At 42.0% G+C, this 25,142-nt stretch overlaps 5 protein-coding genes, 1 long non-coding RNA gene and 1 other non-coding gene across 7 annotated transcripts; 3 read left to right on the plus strand and 4 right to left on the minus strand.

The window, feature by feature from the left end:
- Positions 1-26: 26 nt before the first annotated feature.
- LOC145702788 (amyloid protein-binding protein 2-like) lies at positions 27-3,662 on the minus strand. Its single transcript, XM_081780057.1, has 12 exons — positions 2,983-3,662; positions 2,584-2,942; positions 2,170-2,542; positions 1,928-2,121; positions 1,558-1,876; positions 1,305-1,516; positions 1,173-1,258; positions 833-1,133; positions 602-781; positions 463-559; positions 334-416; positions 27-285 (listed from the first exon to the last, which is right to left on the minus strand). The coding sequence occupies exons 2-12, from the start codon at positions 2,710-2,712 to the stop codon at positions 154-156; spliced, it is 2,106 nt and encodes a 701-aa protein (XP_081636183.1). The 5' UTR covers positions 2,713-2,942; positions 2,983-3,662; the 3' UTR covers positions 27-153.
- A 1,875-nt stretch (positions 3,663-5,537) lies between these two features.
- On the minus strand, positions 5,538-6,645 carry LOC145704359 (uncharacterized). The gene is made up of 3 exons (XR_014134450.1): positions 6,578-6,645; positions 6,083-6,274; positions 5,538-6,043 (listed from the first exon to the last, which is right to left on the minus strand). It is a non-coding gene; the product is annotated as an uncharacterized LOC145704359 (long non-coding RNA).
- A 111-nt stretch (positions 6,646-6,756) lies between these two features.
- LOC145704358 (lumican-like) lies at positions 6,757-8,362 on the minus strand. Its single transcript, XM_081781810.1, has 5 exons — positions 8,176-8,362; positions 7,524-7,653; positions 7,327-7,477; positions 7,138-7,284; positions 6,757-7,073 (listed from the first exon to the last, which is right to left on the minus strand). The coding sequence occupies exons 1-5, from the start codon at positions 8,240-8,242 to the stop codon at positions 6,888-6,890; spliced, it is 681 nt and encodes a 226-aa protein (XP_081637936.1). The 5' UTR covers positions 8,243-8,362; the 3' UTR covers positions 6,757-6,887.
- LOC145706233 (U5 spliceosomal RNA) lies at positions 7,779-7,891 on the minus strand. Its single transcript, XR_014134669.1, has one exon. It is a non-coding gene; the product is annotated as a U5 spliceosomal RNA (small nuclear RNA).
- Positions 8,363-9,155: 793 nt separating the features above from the next.
- Positions 9,156-14,034, plus strand: LOC145702690 (glycerol kinase-like). Its single transcript, XM_081779949.1, is given in 12 exon segments — positions 9,156-9,404; positions 11,271-11,317; positions 11,379-11,493; positions 11,768-12,202; positions 12,247-12,315; positions 12,519-12,638; positions 12,641-12,824; positions 12,880-13,094; positions 13,142-13,226; positions 13,270-13,361; positions 13,490-13,587; positions 13,633-14,034. Coding segments are annotated over 12 exon segments (1,719 nt in total). The 5' UTR covers positions 9,156-9,254; the 3' UTR covers positions 13,742-14,034.
- Positions 14,035-15,011: 977 nt separating this feature from the next.
- On the plus strand, positions 15,012-20,546 carry LOC145702065 (uncharacterized). Its single transcript, XM_081779276.1, is given in 8 exon segments — positions 15,012-15,160; positions 15,204-15,406; positions 15,559-17,499; positions 17,631-17,891; positions 18,030-18,125; positions 18,470-18,626; positions 18,741-19,136; positions 19,309-20,546. Coding segments are annotated over 8 exon segments (4,350 nt in total). The 5' UTR covers positions 15,012-15,102.
- A 1,400-nt stretch (positions 20,547-21,946) lies between these two features.
- On the plus strand, positions 21,947-24,416 carry LOC145702066 (uncharacterized). The gene is made up of 5 exons (XM_081779277.1): positions 21,947-22,471; positions 22,543-22,779; positions 22,820-23,494; positions 23,785-24,231; positions 24,279-24,416. The coding sequence occupies exons 1-5, from the start codon at positions 21,947-21,949 to the stop codon at positions 24,414-24,416; spliced, it is 2,022 nt and encodes a 673-aa protein (XP_081635403.1).
- Positions 24,417-25,142: the final 726 nt, after the last annotated feature.

A 25,142-nucleotide genomic window follows, 5' to 3' on the forward strand; every position in this document is an offset into this window, starting at 1 on the left:
ATCGCACGAGTAAATGACGGATTTTGTTAAAGGATTTGATAACTGATTTATTTAGCTTTTATTGAAGTACAGTAGGGCAGCATTCATCTCTTTATCTTTTATTGAACTTCTAAACATGTCTAGATAGTTAATGTACAGTTTTTACAGAATCATTCACCCCGAGAAGTAAATTTTATACTCCGCTGCGATTGGTTTGATGAGTTCGAACATAGATTCAAAACTCATATTAGGATCGAATTCATCGTGACTTCTTGAGGAATTCGGACGGTTTGCGGCTTCACGGCGCTAGAAAGGAAAGTCTTTATAAAGGGATCTTTCTTTATCAATCCGAACCTGATCCTTCCAATCTCCAAGAAGAAAGACATACTGTTGGTGTTTCTCTTCGTCGCCGAGGTTAAGATACACATTTATCAAACCTTAGCACAAAATTTGTTAGCCTTTCGATGGTGAGTTGATTTCTACCTGTATAATCGTACTCAAGACCAGAGTACAGCCCGCCATGGTGTTTCTTGCAAATTTCTATTCCCTTGAGATAAAGTTTTTCCGCCATTTTGTATTTCTAAGAGAAAATAACAAAGAAATAAACAAATGGATTTGGAACCTTCATGTCATAGTTATACAGCGATGCGAGGTGGCCAAGACTGACAGCTACTTCCGGATCATCATCGCCAAGGATCTTGGTTTTGATTTCTATCGCTTTCTTATGAAGAGATTCTGCGTCTTCGAAATGCTTCATCGATTGGTAGAGACGGCCGAGATTCCCAAGATGCTTGGCGGTTAGCTGGAGAAAGATTAATGACGAAAGCGAAAGTTTTAATCTGTAATAACTTACGACAGAGTATTCCCCGAAAGTCCTCCTAGCAACTTCTAAACTCTCCTTTTGAAGTTTATGCGCTTCCTCAAGCCTTTCTGTTTTCAAGATTTTCAATTTTTGCTCTTCGATCTGCAGGTGATGAAGGACGGGAATATCGAGAGCTTCTTCTTCGATGATAAGCGCTAGAACTCGCTTCGCCGAGCTGAGTTGCAAGTGATCTTTAGGCAAGATGTCTTGATAGATCGACATCGATTTTCGTATGTAATGTCTTGCTTCAATGAAGTTGCCAACGCGGTATTTCTTTACATAACAGGAGTAGCTAAAATATAATAACTGACGTTTTTGTTGAAAATGTTACCTTAGATCTTCATAAACTGATGCTAACTGGACACTGTTATAACGGCCAAACTGTCTTTCCCGAAGAACTTTTGCTTTTTGATAAAACTAAGAGGAATTAACAAGGATAATGGAAGTTGGCGCAAATAATTACCAAATTTGCTTCATGATTTCTATCGTCCTGCATCAAGCAATAAGCATGATTCAGCAAAGCATCAGCAAATTTATGCTCGAACTGGGCCGCATGATAGAGGCATAATCGCGAGAAAACAAGCGCTTTGGAAAAATTTCTAGTGACAGCAAGGGAACGCGACAGGTATCGCAAAACTTCGATGTATGTCCGTCTTGAGACTGAGCCTTCTCCAACTGAATAAATGCTTCGCAAAAAGTTTTTATAGAGCGAATACTATGTGCTACGCAGAATGCAGTGATGGCGAACTTCAGGGCTTGTTGAAAGTTTCCCTCGGCGTAGAAAATCCCAGAGATATTCCCATAGTATTCAGCGCGCAGATCAGCCGGAAAGTTTCTTGCCAAGACGATAAGTGAGAGCATTGTTTTGGCTTCTTTTATGTCTCCCTCCATGACGTAGGAGTAAACGAGTCGGTTTTGAACCCGAACCCAGAGATGATGGACGGAGTCGGTCATCGTTCTGAGACATTTGACTACGACGCTGAGACCTTTACTTTGGGGAAGACGCATGAGAATTTCATTTAACAGCATTGCCGACTAAATTTTCGAATTTGAGTTCGAAGGGAAGGAAAATTGCGAATAAGCTACCTGTCTGTACCACCCTGCTTCAGCCATAAAATCAGCCACATCCAAGATATATCGAAGGTGTTCTTGGTCCCTCGGTGGGATACCATTTCTACAGCCAGTTTCGACAACTGATTTGGTGATCAAAAAATCGACTCTGGAAAAGAAGATGTATGCATTGAAGAACTCCTGAACGATCGTATGAAGCTTGAAACGATCTATGAAGAGAATGATTAGCGGAATGTTCAATGCAGGATCAAACATACCGTATTCTCTCAGGAGGCGTTGAAAGATGTCTTTTTGGGTAAACGCGGCGTATGAATAAAATGTGAAAGTACTTGTTGCACCGGGAAGGTCCGTTCTGCTGCTCCCAATACGAATTCCATCGTGAGAGCAAACGCATGATTTTCGCGCTTCATCCAAAATGTCGCCAACTACTTTCGTGGGCATCGATTTCATGACCGCAGTAATGGTGTCAATCTTTGTAAGGCCCTGGTCGAGGTGTTTCCGAATCGCTAGAGTGTACAAAGAAGGCGGAGAATCTCTTGGCTCTTGGTAGAAGACTTCTTCGATGATCTCGACTTCCATCTGGTCGTCTTCGAACTCGTCATCGTCTTCGTCGAACTCATGGGCATTCATCTTTATCATTTCAATTGTAACTGAAGAGATGAAAAAGGTACCTGGAGAATGGCCTCGTCGAGGATTTCGTCGAGCATCCGAACTGCTGGAGGGCCAACGTATTCGTCTTCAATCATCAGGTCCATTCGATTCTGAACAATTTTCTCCAATAAAAGCACTTGCATGTACATTTTTAAAAAGAGATACAAGGATCAACTTTTCTCGGCAGTATGAATATGTTCAAAGTCAAGCTCTTCAAAATGCTCTGGCGGGGCTTGGGTCAGCAGTTTTTCTCCTATAACAAGTTTTGCGAGGCCTCGCTGTTTCCCGAGAGGAGCCATGGTATCACCATACCAGGAAGATGTTATGTAATCGACATTATAAGCAATATTCGAATAGTGACGATCCATTGCATGCAGCGCTAGAAATTGATATTAATCTCGCTTGAGGAGGAGACAAACCTAAATCTTTTTCCACCTCAAATCCTCTAACTCCGGCCATATGTGATTTTTCTGATCTGCCAAAGCACATGCCCCAGGCAAAAAGTTGTGTCGCCACTTTTCCCATCTCAGAAACAATCCACTGCTGCTCAGGTAAATACGATCCGTACTGCTCGCAATGGAGTACTACATTCTGGGCGAAATCTCGACATGCAAACTCGTAGTAGATTTTGTTCCAACGGGTGGCGGTATTTCCTTCGTCGGCGAATAATCCAGTGCCGTCCTTTTTCGTGCGGTCGAGAAGATTTTCGACCATTCTTTTTGTCCACCGACGGTTAACAGAATTGCCTTTTTATAGAAGGAATATCTGAGGAAAGGATTTTCATAGTCTTATTTATTAGTCCTTGTTGTCATCAAAATCGACTGATTCGAATCACAAATCTTCGAAGAAAAAGAAAACCCGTGTCCAAAAGAAACAAGCTCAGGATGTGTCTTCCTCCAGTTAGCTTTCCAACCCATGATTCTTCGGAATTCCCTCGATAAGGGCACTGCCTCAAAGATGCGTTTCTCCATGTTTGCAGATTGAGCAAGTGCCGCTTGAAAACCACGAAGTCCTGTTTATAAGGGTCTTCTAATCGTTTTCAGATGTGACTTTCCATAATTCAAACGTTGACGATTTTACTTTTTATATATCAATTCTAGTTTTGAAATGATACTACGAGGAAGCCACTCGTGATCCGCCAGATGGGCGATATCACCTGGCTTGAAATCTACTAAGAAAATGACACAAGATATGACCCAATTTTCCTATCGTCATTTCCAAGTCATTATTTGGTATTTTTGCGCAAAAAGCAGCAAGTTCTTCTCTGTGAGTTTTCCAAGGCTGCTCAAACTGAATCGGCCCGAGAAAACTGACCAATTCATCATACCAACGGACGGACGAATTAGCGAGTAGTCTAGCAGCTGCTATTTCCGCCGCGAGTGATTCGGAACTCCACGGCCTTTTTCCGCAGATACAGGTGATGATTGATTCAAGAGAATAAATTTCGGACATCAGGTTCGTCAGACTAAGTGACACAAGATCCGTTTTGAGAAGAGTTCTACCGGGATGAAAAAAGTTAAAAAGGCTCAAAAACTATGAAAATAAATTATTTTTCATCCTTGCCTTCCAGTATTATCCTTGAGATATGAGTATGAATGGCAAGCAGCATCAAAACGCTCTCTCATGCAACCAAGAATGGCAGAAGACTCAAGTAGATGTATTGTGTCTTGAAGGTACTGCGTCACGTCTGAAAATGAGTTGATATACAAGCAAAATAAAAAATAATTATATAATTTTGTATCATATGTTTATGTATCATAGAATTTAATTAAAAAAAAAAAAGAATTTTTATCGCATCTAAAAGACAGACTGTCTGATTAGGATAATGAGGGGCATACATTCATAATCCTGCATTTCCTCATAATGAACACAATACGGTATTCTCAATACCTTGCGAAATAATCTCTTCTCCTGAGATGAATTTAGTCGGAATAAGCGCATCGAGTGGAATATCAACATCCGACAGAGTAAATTCTCCGCATGGTTTAATTTCCACGCCCCTCGCGTTCTTCGGAATGAGCGCATAAGTTTCCCCACCACTTTCCAGCTGAACCTTTGCCAGGATGTTCGTCACTCTCCCGGATGTGAGGAACCGGAGCGAACCTGATCCAGATACTTTTCCATTTTCGGAGTAAAAGAGACCACTTTCGAAATATGGAACTGTTGTGAATCCGCTTTGCTTTGTTGGATAAAAATTAGCGAACATTTTTATGCCGTGAAAAATAGGCTTCGATCAAAACAAATCGGAGTTTTAAACAACTTTCCTGACAGCATCAATGGATACAATATCAATTTGCTTCTTCGTTCCATACTTTAAAATCGTATCAATCGCAGAAGAATGAGCAGCGAACAGAAAAGCAAAAGGAAGATTCGTGCCTAGTCCTTGAATCAGCGCTGATTTGAGCATCAGCGTCGTGCCAGGAGGACCAGGATCTCCACCGAAATCGACGGGGACGCCATGTAATGGGGCGATAAATCATGATTCTTGAATGAAAACAATCATGGTAGACTTGGTTTCCGGCATGTTTCCGTATGTCTGTCTTATTTTTTGTCAATTTAGCGGATAATTTGCACAAATTAACATTGAATTAGAATAGACCTAGAATCATCGCCCCAAGCCTATGTCAAACAAAGAGGAATCTTTCAGTCCCAGAAAACATTCATCCAGACCATCAGCCTGGCTAATATGAATTTTAAATGAAGCGGCTTCGGCAAGGATGCGCTCGGCTAGCCGGTTTGTGGGAAGTGTTGGGTAGGGTGCAAGCCAGTCTAGATCCATTTGTTGACAGAAAAGCGAGTTGATGTAGGAGCGGGCGGGGAGGGAATCGGAGTTGAGCTCTTGCATGTTGTTGTATTGACGCAACGGAAGTCGGATTCTTGATTGAGGGAGACATGATTTTGAGAGCCGATTTATACGAAACATTGTCCGATCTGATAGAGCTATCATTTATTTGATATTCTATTAGCACGAGAATAGCAGTAGTTATCAACCTTTTTTATCAAAAAAATTCGATGGTCTGATGAGTAGTTTTGCCAGTTAAAAAGATTCTAATATGATCTAATTAACATGATATTATATCATTGATATAACGAACCAAGTATTCTCGTAGAAACGCTCAGAAAGCTAGATTCTTCCTTTTTTATGTAAAGTCAAAAGTCTATTTTCGGAAGACAAATGCTTTTATTCATTTGAAAATGGAAGTCATGGAGAAAGAGCTAAAAGTAGAAGGTGCAAACGAAATATTGGTCATGTCAGTAGGAAACAGTCAAGAAAATCAAATTCGTAAATAGATAAAACTTTAGACAACAGTAGGAGGCCTGATCGAGTTGGTGCTTGAGGAAGCTGCGGATCGTTTGGAAGCGTCGCAGAGATGGGCCAGGTAAGGAAGGATGCGATCTGTTCGCAACTCGAGCACGTCCCTCGCGGTAAGATGAAATCCACTTTCTCTTGCCGTGTTCGCGAAGCGCTCAGCATTCCGGCTTAGAATCGATGAACCGGTGGCTTTAATGAATTCATACCTTGCTTTTTGCGATGATAAAGTATCATCATTTGGCCCGGGGAGCTCGACGAGCAGGGCCTCCGATGTTTTCTTTCTCCTTGCGTTGTAGGCGCGGATAAAGATGATACCATCCATCAGAGGCGTTGACGGGGGAAGCTGCTTGCGAAGACATTCGGAAAGAGCTTCCAAAAGTTGATGCTCCGTTCTTGAGCTGAACGAACATTTTAGAAATGGATGGGTCAAGAGTTGGAGATTTCACGATCAAATGAATCGAAGGTCCTTTGATTCCGCGTCTTGGGTTAAAACTGAGATTTCCTTATCATATCCTGAAGAATCGGAATAAAACGACCTATGAGTCACAGTAAGTTTGTTAATGCTGATGATGATGACGTACTTTTTGTTACACGAGTTTGAGTACAACGGTTTAGTTCTGTTTTGCGCTCGGACAGAGGTTGGCTTCCGATTGCTGTCAGTAACAATCAGTCGATTAAGTGAGGAGACATGCTGATCAAACCTTGACCCGTTCTCTTTCTCTGACTGTATTCTTCGATAGTTTTGAAGAGCCGTTTTTCGAGCTGTTTCTGTTTTCTTCGAAGAAGGTTAAATTCGTGGTTCTTTGAAAAGACGAACCTGAATCTGTAGCTTTTTTGTCTCTTCAGAGAGTGAAGAGATAGAAGACCCATTTGAAGAGATGCTGCTCTTTGAAGATTGCTTCGAGAGCGGCCTTGGTTTCGGCGGTATTTTGTCGGGCCTCTTTGCGATTGGCGGAGGCTGCACTGAGCTGGTGGGAAGATTGTGCTTGACGGGCGGTCGCTCGCGCTTTATCAGGGGACAGACACTGGTCTAACTTCGGCATTAAACTTGTGGTCGCGGAGCAAGAACTCCGTGCCCAAATACGGTCCGGGGATGGTGGAAAAGTTGCCATCTATCAGGAAGTCAGTGATTCCCTCCCAAACACGCGGAAGTCTCGCGAGACGGTTGTTGCGGATGTCCAGAGACTCGAGCTCAAGCTGGAAAATTTAAAAGTCAAGACATCATTTCAAATGTTACATTTCTTGTCAAAGGAAAACTCACATTGTCCAAATTTGGAAGGGAGCAGAGTTTGTTATCGTTGAGTTGTAGGTTTTGAAGATTCGAGAATTCTACGATGTTTTCGGGAACGCTGTCGAGGAGGTTGTTTGAAGCTTTCAGCGATTGGAGATGTTTCAGCGGTTTTTGGAACTGAAGAAGAGGATGGAAAGTGAGTAAGGATAAGGGGCTTACTGTTAAGTTATCAATTTTGTTAAAAGAAATGTCGAGTAGCTTGAGCTGAGGCGGCAGTTCAGGGAGTTTTCGAAGCTGATTGAAGGAGATATTCAGCGTTGAGAGACGACGCAAGCTGACGAAGTGGTCGTGCGTAAATTGAACGATGTCACTGTTGAGATTGTTAGCAAAAGAGAAGAGGAGTTAGTGGAACTGACCTTTCTGTCCATTTGATTTCGAGAATGCGGCTGGGCAACTTGAAGTTGATGTTCGATGCACGGAGGGAAATGCGACGCAGTTGATGGTAGTTTTCGTACTTTTTTGGATCAAAGTTGCGTTCGGCGAAATCTGAAAAGGGTTGATAAGAAAGGTCGGCAAGAAATTCGCGTCGGACAAAAACCAGCGCGTCCTTGGAAAGATTGGCCTTCCCAAGAGTGGCTTTTTTACGACAGAATTCGAGGTTTCAATGGTTACTGCCCCGTGTGGGGCTACAGAAAAATTCAAATACTCATAAGAGTGTCCCTCTCCACGGAATTCTTTAGTAAAAGGCGAAAGAATTATACGTTTTGAAGAGAGACCAGAGCTGAGAGCTAAGAGTGCGGTTGGAACCCCATATCGACCGGTAAAACTGAGTGTTATGGTTTCTTGATTTCGCTATTTTCAACAATCGAGACAGGAGATTCAGGGCGAAACGAGTCCTTTTTACAAGTTTTCTGATTTACGGTGCCTCAAATCAGACAAATAAATAGGTAAATACTCAAAAATTTGTTAAATAATCAATATTTTCGTTAATCTTGGAGAAAAGCATCTTTTTCTAAGAATTTTTATTTAATTTTTCGTAAATTCTGAGAAGAAATTCTGTAAAATTACCATTTGCAAGTCGCGGAAAAACAGCACAATATTCAGGCAGATGCGAAGGCAACTCTTCCAAAATCATTGTTTTCGACTAGTCCTAAATAGTCCTTTCTTCAGTCACAGTAGCTGCATCCAGTATCGTCTGTATTCTTGATCGGAATCCGAAGTTCACTCTCCCATTCTACAGAACTCTCTGCTTGAGGTTTTCGTTTGTAAAAGAGCTAAAAGAAACAGAGGGGAAATAATAAAAGGCGGGCGACGAAAGAGAGAAAGAGCTCGACCGGCGAAAACAATAATCAAATCTATTTATCTTGTATGGCAGCGCTGCAAATTACTCCTCTGGCTAATGAGCCCGGAAAATAAATGCAGAAAACGAAGGAAAAGAAAATACAGAATAAAGACAGCTTCTGAAGGGACTGTGGGCCACAGTCTGTGGCTCGTATGAAAAGGCAGATCAGTGATCACTTTAAATTAATAATTATTATAATAATAATTTGCTGATTTTATCGGTTATTCGTAGCGGATTTTTTTTTGGTACGATACTCAATTATAGTTATAGTTAATTTAGTCGTTTATGTGATTAAATGTAGCAATTAGATAAAAATCCTATAAAAAACCTCTAATTGTTGAAAAAGAAAGAAATAATTTGTAGCGATAAGACACTTCTATCAAGATTTTTAGAAGGTATCTGAAAATCGTAATGAAAAAATCAGGTGATTAGATGTATATATGCCTTAGAGTAATTATTTTTAATTTTTTTTCAGTATATTAATGAAATTCAAGTAAAAAAGCAGGAAGAACGGACGAATTTTGATAATTTTTTCGCAGAATGAGTCATTTCTCTTTCCGGAATTCTTGAAATCTTCGAGTAAAAATTTCTCGATTCTCTGGATTTTCTGGATTTTCTTGATTTCCAAATTTTCAAATCTTCATCAAATCTTCTGGACGCGTTTGATTGGCTAGCCGGGCGCCTTTTCCTCTCTCTCCTCGGGGGCCTTCGCAATAAAAAATTCTCGTTGCTTTCTTTCTTCCCCTTTAGGTTTCCTTTAATTTAGGTTTTTTCTTTCAATCGCTTTTTAATTTGAACTTGCTGGATGGCCGCCAGCCGCCTTTTCTGGCGGTTAGAGAAGGTTTCTGCTGGAAAACGATTTGCCACTCATTTCACCACGCCGCTAGACGCCTCAAGAAATACCATTACAGTAACTGCCCCTCAACCACCTCCAAAAGTGCTCTACAATGCTAAAGTAAGTAAGACCGAATGTTGATCGAATTTATATCTTTTTATAATTTTCCAACAATAGATGTTCTTCCGGGTCAATTTGCAGAAGAAATTTTTAAATACACTTCTCAAATAAATCTTTTGTATAAAATCAGGCCCCGTGATCCCGAAGGGTCAAGAGATATAGACAGATACTTTCGATACCTTTCAAGTAAGCTTTGAATTCCTCTAGAATGTCTTTTCTATGAGTTTTCTTCTGTTAAAAAAAATTAGTTTGTTTTCAACCTAAGGAGCTTGCACAAGGACAGGGCCAAGGACTCGAAACAGGTTAAAGTCCCATTAACCTATTTTGGTAAAACTTTTACCTTAAAAGAGTACGTCATTCTTTCTGCCTGAACTGAGCTCGGCGACCTGTGTAGAAAACCTGAGTCAAGATTTGAAAAAGTAAAATGGATATTTTGGCGATTTTCAAATCCTGACTCAGGTTTTCTACACAGGTTGACGAGCCTAGTGCATGAGTCCGTCGATCCCTAAGTTCATTTTGTTTCTTGGGAAGTTCGTTTATCGGAACCCCAAGATTCTCCTTATCGCTTTTTTCGCTTGCATATAAAGACGAGGGTTTGCGATTGTTTGACAGTCAGAAAGAGATAGATTTTTAAGGTATCACTTTGTTTTATCATTTTTAGGTCAATTTTGCCTCATAGTGCCGGAAAAGCATGAAAAGCAAATATCGAACTTGGACCAAGTTACGAAAGTTGCACTTTGGATTATGCATTTATCACAATTTCGCCCGACGTCGATTTATTTTCAAGTTCATATTTGCGATTTGCAATTCTCAGGGCTGCAAATTGCAAAGTACAGACGTTTTTCTAACGCCTTTGGACATTGCTCGGCAAATAATCGTAGTTTATAAGCAAGATCTTCTTCTGATCTTCCTGTCTAGCAATAAAGAATTTCTTTATAGCCTTTTTCTACAAACAAAGGGCCTTTGTAGCTTTTTTTTTAACAATGGTTGATTTGCGGAGGAAAAAGAGAAAGGTAGCAGATTCTTGTGTTTTTTCACAGAATAAGCAATAAGGTTTACAAAGAAGGAGCTTCCTTTAATTCAAGCACGAAGCGCACACTTGTTCAATGATTTTGAGTTTTAGTTTTTTTAACGGCGTTACAGTTTCTTGACGTAGCCGCCATACACCCTGTTAAACATGTTATCTAAACCATCTGAGCAGAAAAAAACACTCTCTTTTTATTAACATGATTATTCTGAGTTTTCTTCTGTTTGAAGTTATCACTCTGATCTCTTACTAGAGATCAAAGAACAATCCTGTAATCAAAAAGAATTTTTTTTTCTGCTCAGATGGTTTAGATAATTTTCTGCTTGAAGATACCATGACTATCATTTCTAAATGTGTGTTTAATCTGGACTCCAAACAGAAAATTATTAATAAAAGTTTTTTTGATCCACTATGATGACTACCATTTTATTCATGTGCGTCGCATTATGTAACGTATGCCATACTGTATGAAGAATATTTTGCTTTGATTTCAATGCTATCTGATGCGCAATAAAAGCTGTTGTTATATTGAAATTGAATTTAATCACATCCGTCTTATGATCTTTACATAATCGTGACATTGCATAATCTTCCTCGTCATGGTTCCATTTTTTCAAATATCCTTTTGACTGTTTAATATTACTATTCCGCTGATTTTATATTGTCACTCGGGAGGGATTTAAACATGGGGCGTTTGAGTTGCATTCTACTGCATCCAGCATTGACATTCTAGCTCGGTAAAAAGATTTTTCGGGCCTCAGGGTGCTCCACCCTCCCTTTTTTATTACCCCTTATTGGACAAAAGTCGGTCCTGATTTTCGTTAAAATCAATGTTTTAGGCTATCCGAAGTCAGAGAAACCTCTCCATCCCCAAAATACACCCCAGGTCCGTACTATAAGAAAAAGCTTGGCTTGTCTACCGGACAACTTGTAAAGCTGACTTTTAGAGACATGACAGTTTCTTCTGAAGACCAATTTGTTGGAGCAATCGACCAGGGTACCTCTTCGACAAGATTCCTTATCTTCAACCTCAAGACTCAGCAAATCGTTGCTTCAAAGCAGGTATTGATTGTTTAAGAACAAACACAATTTATATAAGACCTTCTGTTATCTGGGTCAGATATAGAAATCGCTCTGAGGCAATGCTAAAAGGGGCGTTTTTCTTATCCCTTTTGATAATAAATTACGTGTTATTATACAATTGGAATCATAGACGATTGGGGAAAATGTAAAATAGCTTATTGATATGCTTATTTTTCTGAAAATATGGAAACTTCGGAATTTCATATCTCTTGAGACTCCAAGGGAAAAATGATCAGTAGCTACAATTTTATAGATCGAGATCACCCAGAATTTCCCGAAAGAAGGATGGGTGGAAGAATGCCCCGACGAAATCCTTGAGTCCTGCCTCCGATGTATCGATGCTACTGCCTCTATTTTCGCCGAACTTGGTTTGGAGCCAGAGCAATTGAAATGCATCGGAATCACTAACCAGCGCGAAACAACGATTGTTTGGGATCCCAGAACTGGCAAAGCTCTTCACAATGCCATCGTCTGGTGTGACAGTCGTGCTTCGGAGACGGTTGAGAAGCTTATTGCCAGTGCTCCTGGAGGAAAAGATGCGCTCCGGGAAAAGTGCGGCCTTCCAATTGCCCAATATTTTTCTGCGCTAAAGATTCGCTGGCTTATGGACAACTATCCGGATATCGCGGACAAGCTAAAGAATGGAGACGCTTTGGTCGGGACTGTGGATAGCTGGCTTGTCTGGAAGGTAACTAAGATAACACTATTTTTTCCCTTCATTCATCTGTTTAGATGACCGGTCAGCATGTTACCGATGTTACAAATGCCTCGCGAACAATGCTCTTCAATATTAACACGCTTAGGATCGGCTAAAAATGTCGTTGTCTTTTTCTCAAAAGTTACAATATTCTCATGTCATTTGCGTATAAACTGTTATAAATAGCTGTCAACTCGACTTAGTTTGGTCGACTGCTTTCGTCATAGGAGAATTTGGATTCATCGTAAATCATGACATCCGAGTAGTTTTCCTTACATTATCGAGTAAACATGACTAGCCGAAATACAGCTGGGATCAGGAACTTTGTGACTTCTTCGGCATTCCTCTCAACTGTCTCCCCGTGTCTGCTCGTCTGCTGAGAAATACGGCACACTTACCCTCTCGGGTTTTGCCGGCACGCCCATTTCCGGGATCCTCGGGGATCAACAAGCTGCTCTCGTCGGTCAAGGTTGTCTCAAACCCGGAACTGCGAAGAACACGTATGGAACTGGCTGTTTTTTGCTTCAAAATACCGGCGAGAAACCTGTCCAATCTGAGTGTGGTCTTCTTACAACAGTTGCCTATCAACTTGGAAAAGACGCTCCAGGAAAGAGTTCGAATTTCATTTTTCTCGTTGAAATCAAGGAAGAGAATCGACCCTCGTTCAGCTCACTTTGCACTTGAAGGATCCATCGCTGCTGCTGGCTCTGTTATCCGCTGGCTCCGAGACAACTTGGGTCTTATCAAGACGTCATCGGACGCAGAGGCTCTCGCATCCCAAGTTCCAGATTCTGGATCTTTTGTCTTTGTGCCAGCCTTCAACGGTCTCTTCGCCCCGCGCTGGAGACCAGATGCTCGTGGCACGATGACTGGCATAACACAGGTACGAAAAGAGAATACAAGGATGAGGTCACAAGACCATTTTTTCAGTTTACGACCAAACAGCACATCGTCTACGGCGCTCTTGAATCCTGTTGTTTCCAAACCAGGGACCTTTTTGACGCTATTGCTCAAGGTTGTTTTGGTAGATATCGATAATATTTATGTTCTTTTCATAGAATCTGGTTCTATGCCGCTCTCAATGCTCCGAGTCGATGGTGGAATGACGAGCAATAAACTTCTTCTTCAAAGACAAGCTGACTTACTTCAGGTGTGTTATCAACTTAAGTTTATCATTAAGAACGTACCAGTTTTTACGCTTTTTATAGTAGGATTATAAAGATACAATAAAAAAAATAAAGTTGTGCTTTACTTTTTATGACACGTGTCTTTCCCTAGGTGCCCGTTGAACGACCACAGATGAGCGAGACAACGGCCCTTGGGGCTGCCCTCGCAGCTGCTGTTGGATCCGGCTTCCTGAACAAGGACGATATCAGGTAGATAGGTCTTCCACACAGCATTTGTTGATTACCATATCTTAGTAATCTTTCTCCTGTGGAGAGATTCGATCCCGTTCTGGGCGAAAAAGATGCTGCTCGGAGGATGCACCTGTGGCACTGCGCCGTGGAAAAATCGCTCAACTCTGTGTGAAAACTCTAAGTCCGTGATGATCCTGATCCATGATCGATTCCTGGCTGAATGATTCAAATTCATGTTTCTGTATGTTTGTTGACCAGTTTCCCGCTTCCAACATTCTCCCAACTGTGCATTACTTACATGTGGATCGAAGGAAAGTGGCCGTCCTTATTACCGCTTGTCCGCGACCTGTGCAAAATGAAAACAACCTCTCAATTTTATTTTACCTTATTCCACGTCTTTCAATGGCTCACAAAGATGAAACATCTTGCAATACAAAAATTCTTAATAATAAACATATGAAAGTTCTATTACATGAATTGTTGTTTTACGAAGACAAAGAAAATATTCTAGGGCTTCGAGTCTAATGGTTAGGCCCTAACCGTTAGGGTTAAACTTCAACCCCAGTATATTGACCATATTATATTGATGCTTGTATAGACAATTCTGTTTGATTATGATGCTTATTTATTGGTTGAAAGAATCAAAGTCAGATATTCAATGATAAATTGTGGCTGTATTTTAAACATAATAGTCGCAGCTAATAGTGTGTTGTCTAACAATTACTTTGCAGTCAGAAAATTGTCGGAAGTTTCCGTTGAAAATATATTTCATATCCCAAAGAAGATCGCGGCATTCTTGGTAGCGTTCAAAGTTGCGATTTCTTCCGCACCAGTAGAGCGCGTTTTTGTAGCTTGAGAGTTTGTAGCGAAGCTCCATCGGTTCAGCTTCGAGAAGATCGACTGTTCGGGGGTGTCTGGGTGTGAGTTCGGCTGAGTGAAATGCAGCGGCAAATGCGCTGGAGAAGAGAGCGAGAAAGATGGTTGTGTGCATTTTGCGTTTGGATTGTTTAGTGTTGGATATTTAACTGAAATTGATGCTCGACGACAGACGAAGTTAATTTTTATACTATCAGACGATCCACAAGAGCGCCATCATCCGATCGGCGCTCGTCTTCCTGGGTCAGGAGAATTTAAGTTCATGAAAATGCAGTAGCACGAAATGGCGCTAGTGCTCCAGAAACAGCTGGCTGCCGAAGTAGCTACACGCCACGTCATAACGAAGGTCTACCAAGCAGCTTTACGCTGATAATCTAATAAGAGTCTGATAATACTATAGTCTAAAATAAAAGTGTACGATTATAATTTATAAATCAGAAATATACGAATAAATGAACCATCATTTAATAAATAATCTGTTGGATGATTCAAAGCTGTTTGAAAAGGGATGAATAATTCGTTATCATATTGAACTTCTAGTGCTCTTGCCCCGAGGCAGGTGGAGTAGCACCACCGCGCTCATTCATAAAATTCTCACAAGAGAAATTTATATTTTGAAAATATAAGACAGATGATGTAACCAAGAGAAATTTAAATATGAAGCGAGTGAAATATCTCCAATATTTCATTTTTAGCATTTTTGCTAATGCACAAGGTTTGATACAGTGAAATGTAGCCGGCTTTTGATTATGTATTAGAGCTTGGATTTTCGAATCTTCCGAGTCTTGGAATTTCCGTCTCAGGGACCAATTCACGAGGACCGTCACGTGGAGGGTCTTCTGCAGACGATTCTAATAGTTATGTCCTTCCTGTGGAAGACATTAATGGCTTTGCTGTTGCTCCAGCAGTTAACAATGTCACGAGCGATATCAATCCCAGAGATATTCAAAGTAGAACCCAGGCAAAGAGTTACAAAGAAAATATTCTAATTGAAAAACTGACGTAGAGAGGGCGCTAGCTATCTGAAGCGAGTCCGCACGCTGTTACTAAATGATGTTAATACATATCATTATGTAGCTTATGATTTCAAAAATGGCTAAACTCTCTTGAAAGGACCGTAACATGCCAATGCCCCTGGAGTTGGAAAAGCACTCTGCTACTGCTCGATCTTTGGTGCTCCGATTTCGCGAACCCGATAAAACTGGCTCTTACAGTCATTATAAAATCTCAATCGAGAACAATGTCAGTCGCCTCGACAAAAACATCAACCGCATTGTTCGAAAGGACAAATTGACATCGACGGACGCAGGAGGCATCAAATACTACTTCATTGAGGTCAATTCGAAAGACTTTCTGCCAGGGGTAAAATACATGGTGACGGTTCAAACAATGAGGATCGAGGGCAATCGCTATTTCAATTCGGCGTATGAGATGCAGAAGAATCGGATCCAAATGAGAACACTGCCGGATTCTATCACAAATCTTCAGATTTCGCAGACAGAAATGCTTGCCAGATCGATGACTGTTGATTTTCTTGGCAAATCGACACGGCAAGACATGGCAATGTACGACTACTTCCGGATCCGACTCATTGAAATGGACGGAGAGGATCAAATCCAAAAAGATTACCTGACTATTCCACATGAGACGAAGAGCGTCAGCAATTGGTCGCCAATGCCTGTTCCATATTCGCATACGTTTGAAGGACTCAATTTCGGGACCCAGTATCTTGTTCAAATTTCGACAATCTCCGACGGCGGCTATTTTAAGAGTAACGAAGAAGAAGCTTCTCCGGCGAAAATGAAGGAGCTAGATATTACCGAGTCTGAAATCAGATCCGAGTTTTACACGGTTTCTTTTGACGGACCCAAGAACGTCACGAAGCTTGACTTCACTAAGAACTCAATTACGCTCGGCTGGGAAGCGATTGAAATGGATGGAATCACGCAGTACCAAATCACCTATTCTCAAATCAATTCGAACAATACAATGGGCGATGATGTAACGCTCAACATTCCTGCAGAGCATATTGGCGGCGGCGATCAGGAAATTTACACATTAGAAAATCTCCTTCCTGGGTTTCAATACATGATCTCTATCTATTCCATCCGCGAGGGTTTTCCTAACGGGAATAGATCAGAAGCTTCCCTCGAGTATTTTCAAACGATGCCGGACGCGCCAAGGCCCGAGCAAATCAATATTACATTGGCAGAGGACGAAATCACCCTCAACTCGTCGCCTGAGTTTCGAGAAGCGAATGTAACTTGGCCAGAACCTCTCGGTCACGTGTCTTATTACTGCGTGGAATACTTTGATGTGGACAGAGAAGGCGAAGAAGACCAAGTTGTTGATGAAAATGACCCAGCTGCGGACTCTGCGGAAAGAAAACCGAGTTGTCTGAAAGCTGAAGGAAATTCTCGAAACTTTCCACTGAAAAATCTCACTCCAGGTGGTTTGTACAATGTGACCCTGACCGTAGGGTCGCGACTGAACAACGACGCCGATCCAACTCGAAATATTGTCAGCCGTCTCTATCGAGTAAAGCCGAATCCTCCCGAACGAGCTGTTGCTGATTCCACCCGTGGAACAATTCACCTCGCCTGGCTTCGACCACAGGGCATGAGTCAAGTTTCCGGCTGGAGGTACAGGCTTAGATACGTCTTGAGCGACGTGTCACTCGATGATCCAGAGCAACCGGAAGAAATGGTCAAGTTTATTTCTGCAGGAACGTCTTCTGATTCCAAATCTTCAATCCCCCGCCGAGACGATTTCTTATCTCGTCTTCTTTCTGGTCGAAAATATATGATTCACATTGAGACAATTTCCGGCACTGGAAACGAGACAGTCGTTTCTAACCCACTCGGGCCGCTTTACGTCTATACTCAGCCAGAGCAGCCTACTGTCATTGAATGGTTGCAAGTCACCACTGATCATATTAAAATTATTTGGGCGCCACCTGAGAACCCCGAAGGTAAATTCAACAACTATTATCTCAACGTTACAAGACGACGGGCACGGCGTCAGGAAGTCAATTATAAGGACCGGTTCAAGCTAGTTTACAGTGATTAGATTGATGCTTATACCAATATCACGAGAAAGGTAGTCACCTTGGAGAATCAGTTCCTTTTCTTATTCGAATTATTTCTTCGATTTTTTTACTGAACTTTTATTTGAACTGAAAAAAGGCTGAAAGCTACCATTTCAAATTCGACAAGAACGAAACCAACCATGTCATGAAAATAACAACTGGTGCCTTGTACAATCTAACTCTAACAACCATTGTCGGCCTGGAGAAGGGGCAAAAGATGCTTGAATCGATCGTTACCAACGAGAACAAAATTCTGGAGCTGGAAACATGGAGCCCATATGTGATGCACTCGCCATTTAAGCGGCTCGAATGGAAATTTTCTTCCTGTGGCAAGATAGGACGATTCGGCCCTAACCAGGTATTTTTTCCATTTTTATCCGCGTAGATGTTGCGGAAATCGCTTGAATTATAATTTATAAAAAGTGTTTGAATTTCGAATACTTTTTCCTTCAGTCAGTACAAAAAAATTACAGAGTAGTAATTGACGTATTCATAGGATCAATGTGACGCAGCATATTCCGGTAGCAATCTCCAAAACCTTGTCAGGCTAAACGACGGAGTTCAGGAAAGATTAAAAAAAAACGATGATAAAGTTTGTAGTGGTGGCGCTTTTCGGATTTAGAGCGAAAATCATCGGTATTTGACTGAATCAATCAGTTTTTGAAAATTTTTGGGAGACATCATCTTTGAACTTTCGTTTTATTTTTTTCAGGTTCATTGTGAAAATAGACACGCTAACCTAGATAACATATAAATAATTCAGTCTGTTCGCCAGAGATTCTGGGAACACCTACACATGGAACAATTCCATGTCATTTATGATAATACTTGTTATATAACCTTATTTGTGATTCAAATGAGCTCTCAGAGAATCATCATTGTCTATTTTCGTATCTACAATAGTACCTCAGCAATAAATTTTAATCGATCAAACAGGAATGGCTCGCTCCTATTCGCGGCCTATACAGAATCATCGCTGCTGGAGCAGGATACGATGTTACTGGCGGGCTGGGCGCAGTTGTTTCAGCAACGTTTCATTTTGACGAAGGTGAAGTGCTGAGGATTCTCGTTGGGCAGCGCGGGGACCAACGTGGCGGAAACATGGTTGTAGGAATAGATGTTTGAAACAAAATAAAATCTCAAGGGAATATTTTTTATGATGGAAAAACACAAGTTTTTCTATATTCGCCCAAAAAGATGAAATAAGTAACATCCTAAAAAGGCGGAGCTGGAGGATCTTTCGTCTTTGCTAACGATTCCACCCCGCTAGTCGTAGCTGGCGGAGCAGGAAGTAGCTCCCCACGAGTCCCACCCGACGAGGCTAGCAACGCTATTTTGTCACAAGTCGGCCGCGACGCTTCCGAAACTGGCATCAACTTCGGCTTTGGTGGCATCCGCGGACAGTCCGGTCGACGAGGATCAATCGGGACTGGAGGAGGTGCTGGGCTTCTTGAACATGGGGACAAGCCGTTGCCTAAAGGTGCTACTGATATTGTCTCTGAAGCTGTTGCGCTTTTCGGAAACGCAACATTTGATATAAATGGAAAGGTGCTTCCAGCCGGATGTGGCGGAAGATATATGACAGGAGAGGATATATTTTTATGTAATACATTTATGTAACTTGTATGATTTTATAGAATTGATTAAATTCTCATGGCCTATCTATGCACTGAAGTCACATATCTTATGTGTATTTTTTCTCGTTTAGAAGTGTTAAATACATAGTTGAATGACTTTAGGATAGCCTAAATTGTTCAATAAAAACATTCCAAAAGTGTTTATATATCTTACAAAAGGAACGGGCGAATTTTCCGAAGGTGGTTTTGGAGGCGGCGGAGCTGGTTATGTTGGTGCTTCTGGTGGTGGTGGCGGATACTCTGGCGGAGCAGGAGGACCCGAAGGAGGATATTCCGGCGGTGGAGGTTGCTTTCTCAAGTTCTCTGGTGGAGTGCAGCATGCCGCCCTTGACAACTCTGGAGAGGGTTTTATCGTCATTTCTCTGATTGGCCTTAAAAATGATCCACCGATTCCGATCAATCTCTACATGGGTCTTTCCGGGATCTTCGGAGTGGGAGTTGCTGCTTGGTGCACTTGCTTGATGACGTGGATCAGTAAATGCCTCGATTGGATCATTGGAGAAGACAAGGAGCTTGTTCAAATGAAAGCGAATAGAGCAACTCAACTCCGACAAAAGCAGCTCCGTCAGCAGGCCGAGTACGAACAAGCTCTTCAAGATGCCGTGCTCAAACGATTCGTCGACGACAATTTTGAATCAGGCTTCTCCTCCGAAATATCTTATCCAGTAAGAAGCGAAGTTCGCCGCAGATCTCGAAAGAGCGAGGAACTCATCCGTCGTGGCAGGAGCCCGACTGTGCGCGGCAGGAAGATAAAGCAGGGGCCTGCTCAGAATATTCCGTACAGAATGGCGGACGCTGGAAGCCCACCACCCAGCACAAAGCCTCCTAAATCGACGAAAACATCCTTCAGAAGTATGATCTCTTCCGTCGCATCGGCCTTGAGCATGGCAGAACAGCCCAAAGACGAAGAGGAAATTCAACTGGACGACATTGTGGAAATCGAAGATCCGGATTATGCTGTGAATCGTGAAGGATATCGAATTCCAAAAGTGAGAACGATCGACGATCCAGACGATGTTGTCGTCGCTTACAAACGAAATTTTGTCACTCCAGAAGAGTTACAAGATCCCGACCGAGCGAAAAAATTCGAGCAGCAAAAAAAAGACTTCAAAAAAGCCGCAGATAGATTCGGAACTGCCATGTTTCAACAACGCAACAATGCAAAGGCGCCAATAGTTCCAGTGGCCAAGTTGGGCGAAAATACAAGACTGAATCCGGCCGAAATTCGTGATGGATACGCTGCTGCGCTCGTGCAATCACGTGCTCATCATCGTCAAGAGACTCCGAAAGTCACACAGCCAGCAGTCATAGGAACAGGTCACACTTATCGTTTATTATTTTTCAAAACGAAATTAGATTATGCAAAGTCCCCGTAACGTTCTTGCTCAAAATGAATTAATTGGCTGGGTCCGCATTGCCAAGGATCCAATATGGTCCATACTCTCGGTGGGTGAAGGCGCCAAGCCGTGGCAGGGAGATGCAACGTGGCCACCGCCAAGTGCTAACTCCCGCAGAGGCAGCACCTCGGCACAACTCGAGGGTGGTGAGGCCACTCTCAGCATGTGATGGCTGAGCTGATGGTCAAACATAATGAGCGAGTTGAGCAGATTAAGCTCAACCCCCGGATGAGCCGCAAGTTTGGAGATAAGGAGGCCAAAAAATTAAATACTCTTAAAACATCGCATGTGGGGTTTTTTGATGCGAGGAGTCCGAATCTGATGTCAAAAATGATTTCTAATGTCCAGTTTTCAAAGGGCAGTGATTTACGCTAGATTTCCTGCCCTTATAAAGGTATTTTCTCGATCCTGTAATTAACTACATGGGACAGATCCGCTCTCGGACAGCAGGTGAGTTTCGCCGCGGGTGATCGGATAAATGTAAAAGTTTCAGTAAATACTAATTTTGTAGAGCAGATTTCATATCTGTGGTCAAAATTTGAAATGACTTCTCCTTATATCATTAAAATTGACTTGAAAAATCCATAAGTGCAGTCGAATACATCTTCTGTTCCATGTTAATAAATCCTGGAGGGCTTTTCTACTTTGGACAGGAATCTCGCTTACATTACTGCCCTGTTAAAACTAGACATTTTTGACATCAGATTCGGATTCGTCGCATCAAAAAACCCTACTAGAGAAACTTTCAGTCAATTCAATTTTTTCCCTCCATATCTCCAAATTTGCAGCTCATCCGGGGGTCGAGCTTGATCTGATTAATCAGCTCACTTCGCTCATTATGTTTGCACACAGCTCAGCCATCACACGCTTAGAGTAGCCTCGCCAGCGTCGAGTTGGGCCGAGGTGCTGCCCCTGCGGGAGTTAGCACTTGGCGGTGGTCACGTTGCATCTCCCTGCCTCGGCTTGGCGCCTTCACCCACCGAGAGTATGGACCATATTGGATCCTTGGCAATGCGGACTACCCCAATTAATTGTCGAAATCGTCATAGATATCTGTCGCAAACCAGTGCTTATATTTTTTTGTTTCCAAAGAGGAATTTCTCCTAAAAGCACTCATTTTCAGCGTAAACCGTTCCGCCGAGTATGCCTGGGCAGTGCTGCAAATAGCCTGCTTTCGAGGCTTTTTTTTCATCGAAAGTGTTTCCTTTACATTATATAAGCTCGACATAAATGCGACAAAGATACATCTTTACCCTTCGTTCTGTATTCGAACCAATTGATGAGAACAGCTAGTAGATCTATCATTTGAAATGCTTAAAAACACGATGGAACCAATGGCATGTTTTGATTGATTTCATCGGCCTAAATTCTGGTAAAAAATGACCTTCAACAAAGATTTCCCTTGCGAGCGCGCACCAACTCCTCCCGAGACAGATTACGATGATCCGGACTATGATTCGGAAGTGGAAGCCGAGAAAAAGCGAAAGAGGGAAGAAGAGGCAATAAAACTGAAGATGCGGCCGAAATCATCGAACCAGACAAAAGCTGCCTTCGGGACCGGAAAACAGATTCTCAACAAGATGCAGCAGAATGGCTGGACTGTGGCGCCTGGCGGACAGCTCATCAAGCCAAAGCCCAAACCAAAGCCAAGGACGATGGGGGATAAAGCGATTCTCGTGAGAACGCAGGATGGAGTCGTCGCACTTGGAGGAAAAGAACCCATCGATACAGATACAGCAGAGCCAGTGCGAAAATCGCCAAAACTCGAGCCCAAAGTCATCCGTTCTCTTCAAAAAGAAGCTCCAGCGGCTTCTGCCGGTCCTCCTGCACCTCCCAAGGCCCCGGAAATGGATGATTCGCAAGTTCCTGGTTCTAATCCATCTGCTGATGGAGGTATAATCCAGGTAATAAGACCATGCTAGTGGAAACTTGCCCTTTTTAGTCACTGAGCGGATCTTAACGTGCGACATTTTAGTTCTCCATCGAGGGTGAAATTGCGAAAATGAAGAAGGAGAATGAGGCGAAAAAAGCACTGAAAAAGAGTCAACTGGAGGAGCTTGAGGATTTGCCCACACATTTAAATACCAATGCACCGGTATTTGACAGGATTAGAGATCGTGTGGCTCAAGAAAAGGCAGATGCCCGGAAACAGAATGCTTTTGCTTCCGCTACGGAAACAGAAACGGAAGTAGAATTTGAAGATATACCGCAGGTCAGTAAATCTGAAAAGATGAGTTTAACCGAGTTTATAGCAATCTACTCATGATGATGAAGCAACAACGACTGACTTTGACGAAGACGACTTCAAGCCTATCAAGCCCAAGACGGTTTCTGCGTCTTCTAGTCAAAAGAAACCATTGACGAGACAGGAGTCAGAGCTTTCTGAAATGTCTGACTTATCCGACATTCCCACATTGTCTGATCTTGGAGAATCGGAGATCGACGAAGATATGAGAACTGTGAAGGAACTTGTCGGCGCGACAAACGACAGTCCGAGCAAGGGAATAGACATACGACTGTCTACAGATGACGAAAGTCAGTCAGAACTTCATCTGACTGACATTGACCCATCAGAAAAGCTCGATTCAAACTCAGACAATGAGTATGCAGCCTCACTTGTTTCGCGAATGACCGGAGGTACCATCCGACCCGGGCCAGGATACAACACGGGTACAATCAAATCAAATATCTCCGGCTTTACGGTGGCTTTAAATTCCTCCGATCAAGACGAAATCCGACCAGAGGACATTTTCTCGGACGCAACTGCTACCGAAACCGACTCTGATGACTTGCCACTGCCAACGCCTATCAAACCAAAGTCGCAAACTTCTGGATCGAGGCCAGTTTCACCAACGAAATCGATCCTTTCTAGGTCGACTCCTCCTATTCCAGAAAAGCCCCCAAGCATCAGACCATCAATTAATAATGCAGGAGTGGCTTTATAATTACCACGAACAGCTCAAATCTGACTACTCATAAAATAATTTCTAAGTTTATACTGGAATATAATTGTTCACTTATCTGTTTTTAATAACTTTGTTTTCAATCCAATTAGAAAGAGTTAATCCGTCAAATAAAATCAAATTATTCTTCTGAAAAGGATCAAATAAAACATCAAATCGCTATGTACCTAGTAACCTAATAGGTTGGTAGTATCAATTAACTCATACAAAGCCTTCCATAAGTACCTATCAACAATCCTTCTCCAACCGCCCAGAACTTCACTCCCTTCAACGAGGTAAAACTGAAACCAATCGGAGCTGGGCAGAACTCGAACAAACGCCCAGTAGATCTGAAACCTGTTCTCAAAACATCTTCACCGCCGAAACCAGTTGTTGCTCAAAAACAAACTCTTCTAACAACCGATGATGATGATGATCACCTTGTTCTCCCTGATGCCTCCGCAACAGAGGACGAGACTGATCTCGAGCTTCCAAAGATAGACACAAACATCATTACAGATACCGACTCAGATTGGCCGGAACCAACGCCAATAAAGCCAATGCAAGTCGTCACTGACACCGATTCCGACTGGCCTGAGCCACAAGCGATCAAGCCCAAACCAGCGCAGTTGTCAAAAGCTCCACTCAATTCCCAGCCAATTAGACAATCAAATACACTTTCCGCAGTACTAACTCAGAAGAACAATTCGACTTTTGACAAGGCAAATTTCCAACAGCAAGCAAACTAATCGATTAAATAAAAATTCAGCTAAAACCAGTTTCACCTAAAAAGCCACCGATGCCCGAACCAGTAGAAAGTTGCCTCTCCGACGGATCCAGCGGATCAGATGCCGACGTTCTTTCTGACGGAATCACTACTGAGCACGACTCAGACTTTGTCGTCTGAAATTTCCACCTTTGACCTAACTAACATTAATCTGTACACATGACACTGAAAACATCCCGTCCAAACTTTTTTCCAAAAAAAATACTCTTGCACCCTTGAAAAAAATTGTAAATTTACTAATAAATATTCCACTTGTCCTCTGATGTTTTCTTCGTTGATTGCAAAAGAAAGGAAGAAAGGCCTGAAAATGAAGATTGACGTCACAAAAAAGCTCTCGACTAATTAAAAAAGGCGGCTGGCGGCGAGTTGATTGTGTTTTTATGCCCTGTGGCGTGAGCCTACCATAGCTTGCCCGGCTTTCATTGGTTCATTGATTATATGAAATATCGGCCATGACGTTAAATTGTCTCTTTGACGCGTAACTGCGGCTCTCTGGATCATTAATCTGCCTCGATCAGAGCGTATTTTCGCCAGACAAATTCTGCTCTTGCCAAAGTAAGCTTTTTATCTAGGATAAGATTTAGTCCGCTGGGAAATTTGGAAGAAACACACAACCTAGACATATTGAAGGAGAGAGACAGATATAAAGAGAGATAAGAAACGAACAAAAAGACTCAGTCTGAAGAGAGAAGAAAAAATAGAAAATATCGACAGAATTCGTGAAACCAAACAAGTCCGACAACGAGAGAGATGCTAAAAGGCCTGGGAAACTTGTCTTACTTTTTATTTGCATAAAGTAATCATTAATTGATATGATCGTGAAAAAGGCCTTTTTATCTTTTTTCT

Source organism: Oikopleura dioica, chromosome PAR (assembly GCF_907165135.1).
Source record: "Oikopleura dioica chromosome PAR, OKI2018_I68_1.0, whole genome shotgun sequence".
Classification (NCBI taxonomy): domain Eukaryota; kingdom Metazoa; phylum Chordata; class Appendicularia; order Copelata; family Oikopleuridae; genus Oikopleura; species Oikopleura dioica.